The sequence below is a fragment of the Lepisma saccharinum genome, chromosome 20, assembly GCF_977018435.1.
Source record: "Lepisma saccharinum chromosome 20, izLepSacc3.1, whole genome shotgun sequence".
Lineage (NCBI taxonomy): Eukaryota > Metazoa > Arthropoda > Insecta > Zygentoma > Lepismatidae > Lepisma > Lepisma saccharinum.
In genome coordinates, this window is record NC_139248.1 from 31,800,478 (window position 1) to 31,812,534 (window position 12,057).

The 12,057-nt window shown below is 36.0% G+C and overlaps 1 protein-coding gene across 3 annotated transcripts in view; it reads left to right on the forward strand.

The window, feature by feature from the left end:
- The window catches only part of LOC146003849 (inactive dipeptidyl peptidase 10), a 601,005-nt gene extending 589,310 nt beyond the window's left edge, over positions 1–11,695 (forward strand). For all 3 annotated transcript variants that reach the window (XM_083142311.1, XM_083142312.1, XM_083142313.1), the window contains 2 exons: positions 5,518–5,723; positions 7,407–11,695. In XM_083142311.1, coding sequence (XP_082998437.1) covers positions 5,518–5,723; positions 7,407–7,514 — 314 coding nt within the window. In that variant the 3' untranslated portion in view covers positions 7,515–11,695. The remainder of the gene's footprint in view (positions 1–5,517; positions 5,724–7,406) is intronic.
- Positions 11,696–12,057: the final 362 nt, after the last annotated feature.

A 12,057-nucleotide genomic window follows, 5' to 3' on the forward strand; every position in this document is an offset into this window, starting at 1 on the left:
TCATTCACTTCATTTCTCGCACCCCTCCAACCACAACTCATACAGCACACAAATATCCAGAAGACATCTTATTTAAATCTTCTGGATATTGACGTCAAAGTTCTGGATATCCATAGAATATCCAGGAATGTTCAGTAGACATCCATTGGATATCCCCATAATATCCATATGTCCGTCCAGAGGAAGGATATGATTTCAACATTCTCTGGATATTTTTGGACATGTTTTGAACATTCTGTGGAACATTTTTGGACTGGGTAATCGATCAGTTATATTTGGACATGTTTTGGACACACTATGGATCACTTTTGGATATTTTTCGGACATCAGTGACTGATTCCACGTCAAATCACCCAGGTCACAACTTGGTGTAGTTGTTAATACTAGCAAGATATGAACACATGCAATTTTTTTCTTCTCTAGACCTCATGGTTACTGAGAAACAGGAGGCTAAAGTTTCAGAATTTTGCACGCATCGGTCATTGCCGAGGCCATGGTGGTGGTCCGTAGTGCTTAACAGAAAAAGTTAGTTGTCTGGGTCAATTCAACATCTCACTTTGATTTTTTCCTAAAGTTCATAGACATATGTGTATTCCATTTTAAAAATTGTCATCAAGATTCCATTGGACTGATAGTCAGAAAAAAATATTGTATTGTAAATAATGTTGATTTTTTGCGTCAACATCTGACGTCACTAAAATTGCATTATTACTAAAAGCACTGCAGTTATGAGGCCATTTTGTTTCAAATTGAAGCTTAAAGTATGTTCTAAAAAATAAAATTGGTTGCTTTCTCACTGCTTCTATTAATAAATCTTCATTAAACAAATTTTATGTACATTTATATGCTAAATCATCACAAAAAAATGAACTTTTCAACCCGACCATTTCAGCTTGAAATGAAATTTGGTAGGATGGTAGAAGACATGAAGTAACTTACATACAGTGATGGACAAAAGTAATCATACAGTGGAACTGAAAGGAAGAAAGGACGAATTACAGCAGCTAGGAAAACAATTAGGAAGTCAAAACTGTTAATGCGACCATGTATGCACCAAACGATATATTGACAACAACAATAAATATCAGATGCTGCTTGTAGAAAAATAAAATACAATACATTCTCAATACCCGCTTTTTTGGCTGGACAAAAGTATTCATACACCAACATAAAAGTTCACTTTGAAGACAAGAAAGGAACAAATACCATGTCGTCAGAATTTAGTATGCATTCCTCTGTTATGGAGAACAGCTGCCAGTCTCTTTTGCATAGAATGAACAAGAGGCGTGGTTATTTCATATGTAATATTGTGCCACTCATGCAAAAGGACCTCTTTCAGTCTATTCTTGCTTGTTATGTCATGTTTTCGGAGTCTGTTTTCCAAATGGCTCCAAAGATGTTCAATGGGGTTAAGGTCTGGGGACTGAGGTAGAGTTTTGAGTGTGTGGAGAGTATTATATAACAACCAAAGGCGCACAATCTCAGCTGTATGTTTAGGGTCGTTGTCCTGCTGGAAGTAAAAATCATTCCCAAGACCCAAATGATTGATACTGCTGCAAATTATTCTTCAGAATATCCAAATAGACAAATCTATCCATAGTTCCCTCAATAAAGACGAGTTCTCCAACACCTGAGGCTGACATACAGCCCCAGACCATAACGGCACCAGCTCCATGTTTAACTGTAGCCAAGAGATTTCGAGGCTTAAGCTCAGTATTGGGCTTTCTCCACACCAAAATTCTACCATCATTATGGATAATATTAAATTTACTCTCGTCCGTAAACAACACTTTATCCCAGAAGTCCAAACTTTTACTCACATACTCCTTTGCAAATGTTAATCTTACTGATGTATGGCTTCCTTCTAGGTACCCTAGCTCTGTACCCTGCTCGGTTGAAAAGCCTTCTAATACTTCTTGAGGACACTTGTTTTCCCAGGTGTTCGTGAACATGTGCCGACACTACTGACGATGTTAATTTTGGGTTTTTCTTGATCATTCTCAACAGTCCTTGTTTCTCTCTCGAAGTAAGTTTCTGAGGACGCCCAACCCTTTCCCTATTTATCAGCACTTTTTTGTCATTATATCGTTTGATGACACTTTGCACAGTCGCACGACTTCTTCCAACTATGTCTGCGATATCAGAATATGATTTCTTATTGTGGTATAATGATATCATAATTTTCCTCTCTTCGATCGTGGTTTCCTTCCCTTTGCGGCCCATTTGACTTCCTGCAGCACGCCAACACCAAACCAACCACTTCCTTACACAGGTGCAACTGCAGTAAACACATATCTGCTGAATGATGGAAACGGTTGTTTCACGAACTTTTTTTTTTATTTATAACCTGGCGTATGAATACTTATGACCATCCAGAAAGCAGTTTATCTAAGGATTACCCACATTTCTCATGACGATTTCAATTGTATGCACACGATTGCTTTGCGCTTCTATTCTTGCCATTCCAATGGAGCATATGTGCTATAGACTTGACTTGCCTTTACGGTCTTCTTTGTATAATAACATGTTTCATTCAGACAATACCTTTGTATGAATACTTATGTCCATGACTGTATGTAAAATTGTAGCCCTCGGTGTTAAGCTTGATTCACAACTACACTCCAGTAACGCTCAGATCACCCTCCCCCTATGGTCCAGTCAGACATCGTTGAATGATTTTTAAAGAGAAGCATTCACACCTGGCGCTCCGGTCAAGGTTCGTTCTATCACGCTCAGCTCGCAGTTCGGTCAGGATCGGGTGGAAATAATATTTGACTAGAGCGTGAGGGGGCGGAGCTTGATTTTGCGTAGCTAGATCGTTGATGTGAACGTCTGATACGGTTCAGTAGCAGTCTTCAGCCCCGTTGCAGGGGATACGTAACCCAGTTTTGTGCATAGAAGATGAGCCGTCAGAAGGCAAAGACCTATTGAAACACAGAAAAAGGCGGGTAATGATGAAATTGATTGAGCAAAAAATTCCCACAATATTTTCCTCTCAATTCTGTTTATAAAACATCGGTCAAAATATGAGTTTCATGAACCAGAGTGAAAGAAATTTAGGAAACAAAACTGACCGAAACAACCAAATTACAATTATAGCCAATGAAAAAAAAATTAAGTAGGGGACTAACCACAAATATGATCCATAAACACCAGTTGTAACGACCTTTTTCCAACCCGTTTCATCAATTAAAATCCTTAAATCAAAAAACTAACCTATTGAAGGTCATATTTTCCCGGACAACAAGATTGTCATTTTTGTGTGGTGGTGGTCGACCCTCTGCCAAGGGAAAAATCATTCTTGATATCTAGCACCGAATCAAGATTAACAACGAACTTGTTCTTCGTTTACGGAAAACGATTCAAAATACTCCCTATTTTCTTGTTCTTTTTTTAAGTCTAAGGAGACCACGTTCCACACGATTTGCGTAATAATCGGGTCCTTGATAAAAGGCTTACAACCTGATGTATATTTGTCACCTGTTGTATCGGAAACTTTCTAATAAAAGAAATGGTCAACAATGTCGATATGAAACAATGAGTCCGAAATGTTTCATGCCAAACCTAGACCGACGAAGTAGTGTTACCATTGTTGACATTTACAGTTTTGCACATTGTAGTTGCAAATAAACGTTTGCCGCTTTCAAACCAAAGTATATAACATCAATAAACAACATTATATCATAGGCGTAGCTAGAACTTTATATTTGGGTGTGCACAAAGAAAGAAAAATGAGGTCTTGTACCTTTTCAATAGCATATTTTGCAATACAATCAATTGGCTCTTTAACTGCACTGATCTTTGTAAAGGAATATAATTTCACTAAATGACAGTGTTGAAAATTTCTGAATATATGTAGTAGAAAAAAAATCAAATTGCATAGAAATTACACACACACAAAAATGTTCATAAATGTTACAAACAAATTCATCAAGATACACGTCATCTATAGCAAGAGACGTCTGTCAAAAGGTACAATGTTCTTAAACTCATCAATAACTTCATTTACATCAATAGATGAAGCTTTTTCTGTTCCACAAATAGCAAAATCAGGGCTTCCAATCTATCCTGCTTCTTAGTTGCTCTTAATTTAGTTTTAACTTGGGTAAGCTTGGAGAAAGCTCTCTCTCTCTCACACTTGCAGCTTGTGACAGGTATAGAAGAAAAGCGCTGTAGTACAGAGTAGAATGCAGTAAATATCTTCTCTCTCTTCTTTCTCAAATATGTTACTGTGACATTGTTGTTATTGTTATACATATTGTATCCCTGTATTATATAAGTTTTTAGTTTCGAGCGTTCAGTAAAGAAAAGAACCTATTTCCACAAATATAGGTAAGTTTTAGACCAATATTGAGGAAGGGGGTTGGATTCGGGGATAAACTCAGCGAGTTCAATATTTCGAATAATCTCTACTTTTAATAATTTTGTCCTGGAAAAAGAAAGATGCCGCTTATTTTCTCTCTTATTGAAATATCTGTCTTTAATTCTCTTTGATAAAGCAGCACATTAGGGTGTGCCTATGCACACCCGGCACACCCCGTAGCTACGCCTATGCATTATATTTATAATAGCCGACCTCCTGTCCGAGTGATTGGCACAGCGTGCTACGACACCAGGTTCGAATTCCGGCCTGGGCATGGATATTCATTGTGATGTTCCTTCATTAATTTAATCATATTACCACTCATTCTCATCCTCACGATTACTCAAAACTGTCATAAAAGCGAAGTAAATCAACCAAAACAATGAATCCCCGCTTTCGCAATTCTTTTTCTTTGTCATTTTCTTCTAATTAACGCCAGTGCTGCAACAGGCAAGTCCGTCGTTGAAAATCTCTTAAACATTGCAGTTAGCACAATCGGCAAGCTTTTTATACAGAAAAATCGGTGCACTCTGTGAAGAAACCAACACCAGACTCACGTTGATCGTACCTTGACCGGGGCGAATCTTGACCGCTAGTGTGGATACCCCCTGACCGTGAGCGGAACGTTAGGGGAGAGTGCGTCGCTTGAGCGTAGATGTGAATCACGCCTTACACGGTATTCATTCATGTTATAACAAATGTAATATTTAAGTGTTTACAAGATTAAATAAAACAATTCATAACTTTACTTCCAATTATGGTATAACTTTCATCTTTTGGCTAGTTTTGAAGCTAAGGGAGCATAGTTTTCATAAAAAAATATATTTATATGAAAATATTGAAATTTTCACTTCAAGGTCACATCATGTGACCTTTGACCTTGCATATATATGTATGTTCAATTTTGTGGGGAAACACTATGTTACACAGTTAAATTCAATTTCTGTTTGGTCTAAGTTTCATTTTTGGATGACTTTGCAAACAGGAATATAATTTGACAGATGGAGCCCCAGAGTAGGGACCTTATGAAGAACATTGTCCCAGACCTCACAATTCACTCCGCTGCCTGTCAGTCAAACTAGGCTTCAAACATCATCCCTGTACATTATTATTGTTCTGTTCTCTTGACATGATAGTTAAATGTCTATTTTCAGACTCTGCATTCACCGAGAGGGTCCTAGGAGTGCCTGCTGAGAACTACAAGGGCTATGTGGAGGCCGACGCCACCCAAAGGGGGAGTCAAATACCACCTAACTCGCTATTCATCCTTCATGGTATGGCTGACGTCACCGCCCCCTACCAGCATGGAATGGCGCTAGCGAAGTCTCTATCTGACGCAGGAGTCATCTTCCGGTATCAGGTGAGTGTACAGTAGCATGGTCCAAAATTCAAAAATGTGAGAATTTAGCAAGTCACGCCCCAGTTGGGTGTCAACCTTGGGACCCGAGTAATTTGATGGTACAATTAATGAACTAAATACGTTTTAATAATAGTTCAAGTCTTGTCTGTCCATTAATAGTTATGAGAGAGAGAATTTCAAATTTGTTCGGCTAACTTCAATTGACTTGTGACTATGCACAACCAGCACACGTTTAGTTTTTCCAGGCTTTGCTTATATAGGACAGACAAAAAGAAGTCTCAGTAAAATATTATACGAACATATCATTCTTGTTACTGATGTCACACACACAATTCTGTCTTTCTATGTCCTGAAAAAAAAATACAGTGTATCCGGAAGAGCTTTTTCAAAACCTTAATTCTCAGCACCATGATGTGATATGAGCATGATTCTAACATACGTTAGAAGTTTACAAGTTGACTTTCATCCAACCTCCGTGACAGAGTGGTTATTCCTGTATGTTCACATTGTATAAGACAGAACGAAGTACTTTGTCTGGCTCAGTGAGTGCCTGAACAAGTTGCCCCTTGTTAGCCTTCAGTTGAAAACGCTTAAGAAGCACATCCCATAACGTAGAGTGGAGCATTTTCAATTCACGGTTCGCTTTTAGAATGAGTTCCTTGAATTGAGCTGGAAAGCTTTTGCTTCTTCACATTAGGGTGACCATACGTCCTGTTTTGATCGGGACAGTCCCGTTTCAGAGGCGTGCATGTATTTAAAAAGCCACTATTTGTCCCGTTTTATAAAAGTCTGGGAGTTATCTTGAAAACCAAATCAAAACTTGAGACATTTCATGCTAAAAAGTTGTATTGTTTCTTATGTGTTCCGTTACTTGTAGAGCAGATTCTCGGAATTTCAACAAGATTTTAAATTTCCTGCGTCTTGACACAAACTCAAAAGAAAGTGTAAAGTTGTGTGTCTGATATGTGGGGTAAGGTTTTGGGGGAGATTAATGAACGATTGTTGAGGAATAAAGCTGCTCAAGAAAATTAGTTCTGCTAATACTTCCGACATTACTCAACTTAAGCATAAAGGTTGATCAAGGACGAGAAACGCTATGTAAGGCATACTGCGATTATAATAATTAATACCTTTTGACATTGGGAGATCATATTTTATTTATTGTGTATGTTGTATCATTTATGTGATCCATACTTTAATAAATAATAACAATACTTTTAGGATTAGGCCTAAACAATTTTTCAGGGGAAAGGGAGGGGGTAAACTGATCTCCTTGGGATGTCCAGTTTTTGGGTCAAAATATTATGGTCACCCTATTTCACAGGAAACTTTCGCCAGGGATTGCATATACCAACTCTTAATGGAGTTCTTATCAGGTGGATCAAATCCAAACTGGTGCCGAAAACTACATTGAACTATGATTATAGACGTAGTTTCCACATATACTACAACACAAGACCCTTTCTGTTGTTTGGTCAGTGCCATTTTGCACCAACACTTCCCATGCACACGGTGGGTATTTCAAGTGAAACTTCTGTAATCTAGTTACAATCAGTGTTTCTCACATATCTCTCAGCACACTGGTTACCTAGAGAAAATTTGAAGAAATATGTGCAATCTTTTCCGGACAGCCTGTGTATGAGAGTCCAATAGTTTAATACATATATTTGTGTTTTCTTTCAGAACTACGCGGATGAAGGCCATACATTATCAGGAGTGATGGAACACGTATATCATTCCATGGAGGACTTTCTCCATAACTGTCTCAACCTGGACGTAGAAGAGTCCTGAAGTAACTGAGCTAACCTAAAACAATCCATGAATGTGCCTCTGTGCGGGTTTGGTCACTTCGAATTGCAAGCCTAATCATAAATTTTGCAGAACCTCGTCTTTCAGGGGAAAGGTTTGGAATGTGCAATAGTTAGTTAGTGTAGTAGTTATTATTTTTCAGTTCTCGAAACGCCACAGAGACAAAATAAACAAGAAAATAATGAAAAAAACTATATGCAGTGGCTTCTATGAAGCAACACGTCCACTACGACAGAATGACTTTTTCCCTGTACCTGAAACGCAAAAAATATGTTGCGTATAACCGCGCGTGTGTGTTGCAATCAACACTATAAAATGTAAAGACAAAACTTTTCGCTAGTCTGAGAAGTGTTACAGGAACGACTGTAATCCCAATCAAACTTCGTCACATAGGCCTAACCCGTGTATTGAAGAGTTTTAAGCAGTGCCGACCCGCTATTGTCTTAAAAAAAAAGAAGTTCTGACACTGAGAAAAAGTTACAGGGCATTTACTTAGCTTGGTATAGAAAGAATAATAATAAAAATAATTACCTTTGATAATAAGATCTCACATTTCAGGCTTAGTTTTTCGATAAGAGATCAATGTGAACCTGTTACGCCGATTATGCGCTACCTTCATAAGAACTCTGTGTTAAAACTGACAATATTTACTGAGTTATTATTTTCCTCTACAGTGTATAAACTTCTTAGATAGATCAAAATGTTGCGAAAGCTGTAAGGAACGCCCATCAGTAGTATTAATTGGAACTAAACTAAACAATATTGTGTGCACTATTGCACAATGTTTGGTAATTATACGCGAAATAGTGTAAAGTTTCAACATCCTTTAGATGGGAAGAAGCCAGTGTTCGACAATGATTCGACAACATTAGTTACACTGTTAGTGATGGTCACAATATCGAAAACCAATCTATCTTAATTTGTCCAAGGGTATTTTAAGTAGCTCATTCAACAGAGCGTGGTTCAATAAGAAAATGACTGTGCTGATTTGCAATGTACATATTTGTTCAGTAACACATCATAATAATGGTGATGAAGCTTCAACACGATTATTTTATGCAGAAGTGTATTGCGCAGAAACTATATGAATTAAACAGTACAATAGAGATCAAAGAAAATAACACTTAATGCAGGGAAACGCACGACGCTATGCGAATGCTGCGCTAATGTAACGACGACATGAATGTCATAACACCAACAGTTTGCGTACAATCAGTTGCCTATTTTAGTTCTCATGATAATCAAATTTTTCATACAAGGGAAAAGAGAGATGATATATTTTGGAAAAAATGAATTTGCCTTGTACTTATTTACGTCCTAAACTTGACAACCTTTGTTTAGAAACCAACGTGTACCTTTGATACATCTCCTTACGTTAAATATGTTGATTATGCTACAAGAATCGAAATGCGAAATAACTCTTAAAATTGGCTGTTTTACAAAAATCTTCCGTGCACGTTTTTGATCACTGTATACGCTTTCAATACAAACAAATCATCACATATCGACAATTTCGTTTGCTTACTCATGAATTTATTGTGCCTAATATTCCACTATTTTGTAATGAATTTATTGCCACCATTGCATTCATTTCAACGTGGTTTTATTCACAACTACTTTGCGACATCATTCAACATAATTGTATGTAAAATATAAAATTAATTCAACTTGGTATTTAAAAATATAACACAATATGTCTTTGAAATGTTCTCAGAAACTATTATAGTTGCTTGATATAGTATTTTAGGAAAATTCGGATTAATAAATTAGTTTTATTCACTTGAAGTAAAGTAAAACAAAAATGTAACAATTTAAAACATATATAAAGTAATATTGTTCAACTTCATACGTAAGTCTATATCTGGTTTTTCATATCATCTTTCCCTGAATTTATTAAAATGAACTAAAAGTAAAATCTTATACTTTTCTTGTGACATAGCTTTCTTTACTGTTTGCAGTTGTATATCTTCTTTCGCAACTGATTCTTAAAGTATAGTGATTTCATATTTAAAAATGAAAAATGGATAAAAATTATTCTAAATTGATAAATCAATTTTAAAATATAAACCTGCTTTAATTTTATTTTTTGTGCTACTTATAAACGTTCAGTTTTTCTGCACTCAAAACATCCACAGACACTGCTACCGCTATTTGCTCATAATTCTTACGTCCTCACACTGACATCTAATTTGAGTGGTATAAATTTCTATTGTCCAACAAAGGATAAACATAATTTTTGGATTGCTCAATAACACAAGATTTTTATGGTATTTTATTAGCCATTATTATATTTGATGGTGCTTTGCGTCCCTGGATCTAAATCAATATGTGTGTATTATTAATAATAAAATGGTAAATCTTACATCTCAATAATCATTAAAATGGTGCTCCAATATAATCGAGTGTGTGAATTGTCGATGCCTCTTGACAATACAGGAAACGAACTGGGATAGATGAATGGTTAGCATAGTGGCTAACTACTAGTTCAATCATTAAACTAGATAGTGGTGCCGTGTATACATAGTTTGGTAGATTTGCACTGACACGAGCTGAACATGAATTTCAATAAAACGGTAACTATTGTAACGACATAATTGTAGTACAAAAATATCATTGATGTATGTACATTTAGAACTAACTTTTCATTCAACGCATTCAATTACTCTTAAACATGTGGATCAAATGGACAACGAGGAATAATAATGGTGTTATGTATCGGAAGCAAATACGTACTTTAGTTCTGAAATGGAATAGCTTAAAATGGAAGCTTTAATGTGGTAAACTTGTAAGTGAGGAATTTCAAATGATAGTGATAGTTGGTGTGGAAATTGATGTGAAGCTGAATAACTTGTTCGTTCAAGGTGGAATATATACAGGGAGGTCCGTACGTCTCTTGTTATTATTTTTTATTTTCTTTACAATTTTCGTTCGAATGAGATAAGAAATCTTCAAAAAACAACTCGGGGTTATATTTTTTCTTCAATCTAGCGCATATATAACAATTTAATTAACTTAAACGCTTAAAAATTGTATTATTATTCTTAAGAATGCAAGTGTATCCAACTGACGTCAGCTGATCGTGCTGCTTTAGGACCCACCTGTATAAATTACACCTTGATTCTCTACATTTTTTAAAACTTTGTATTTCAAAGCATACTTGTGTTACCGGTATATTTCTTGCAATCTACTGATCGTGCAATTAACAAATTTGCCTTAAGTAAATATATGAAAAGCTTATAAAAACAAACTTGTGTTAGGTGGAAAAAAGTACAATTGTTGAGTTTAGTGAAACATGTACTGCAACTCAAACAACTTTCAAAGATTATGTTACCTTTTTCACTTGTTACTAACTGTAACTCTTCACAAAACTTTTAGTTCATGTTGTTTTGTCTGTAATGTAAGGTCTTGTTCCAATAGTGCATTTTGTGTACGAGTAATGAAGAATTCCGCGGATTGTTTGTGCAAGATGGTTGAAATCACTGTTGAAATTCTCTCTTTCTGGATTTTTCAAAATACATATCATGAAATGGAGACCTGCGCACCATGAGCCACAGTATGGGAATGGCTAAGTAAAATCAACAATGTCAGATGATTATGTGATACTTATAGAGGAGTTTAACGATAAGGTAAGAGACCAATTTTAACATAAATCCAAATCACGAAATTCTTTTCCGAGGTACGTTTATGTCTTGCTACCTATACGAAGGATCATCTCACCGAAAGATGAAATAAAAAACCTCTTCTCAGAGAAATCAAAAAGAATGAAGTCGCAACTGAAGGTTGTGTTGTATAGCTTTTCTTTTTTACTTGAATATATAGAAATCAAAACGCTTTTCTTCTCTTCTATATGATGTTTGCCGTAGGAAAATGCAAATTTACTTTATGCCTTAGATGCGTCTCAATGCCTTACATACATATATGTATATACATATATATACATTGATCATGAGTGAGTGATTTGTTGCTATTCACGCAATGTCCCTACTTCAGTGACCTTCGTTCACAAATCGCTGAATCACACCCAAAAGAGAGAAAATGATGAATTGTTTCGTGCCCTAGGTATAGAGGGCATCTTATGTCAAATTTGTGCCTCTTTTATGTTGTATGTTAATACGAAACCATTGTGTTATTTTATATTAATAGCAATAAAAGTTCTCACAATTTGCATTGATTCTCATTTGCAAACTTTGTTTCCTTTATCCGTACGATATTTGGTGGAGAATGGGAAAAGCCACAGCCAATGGTAAAGATAAGACTAGGCAAATTGTCCATCAGCACGTTCATTTATTTTGTTTTTTCCGCGTTTTCTATTAAAATTTGTTTTGCTAATGTGTTCAAGAATTGAGACAAAAGCACAAAAAAACAGAATATCTTCTGCTTCTGGGCAAGTACAATTCTATTTGTATTCCCTAAAACTACAAAGAAACCGAAAGCGGAACTAAAAGAATGTAAGACAATTTGCCATTTATCTTTGCTGTTAATTGAACCAATCAGATGAAACAAGAGTTTGCTGCTGACTATACAC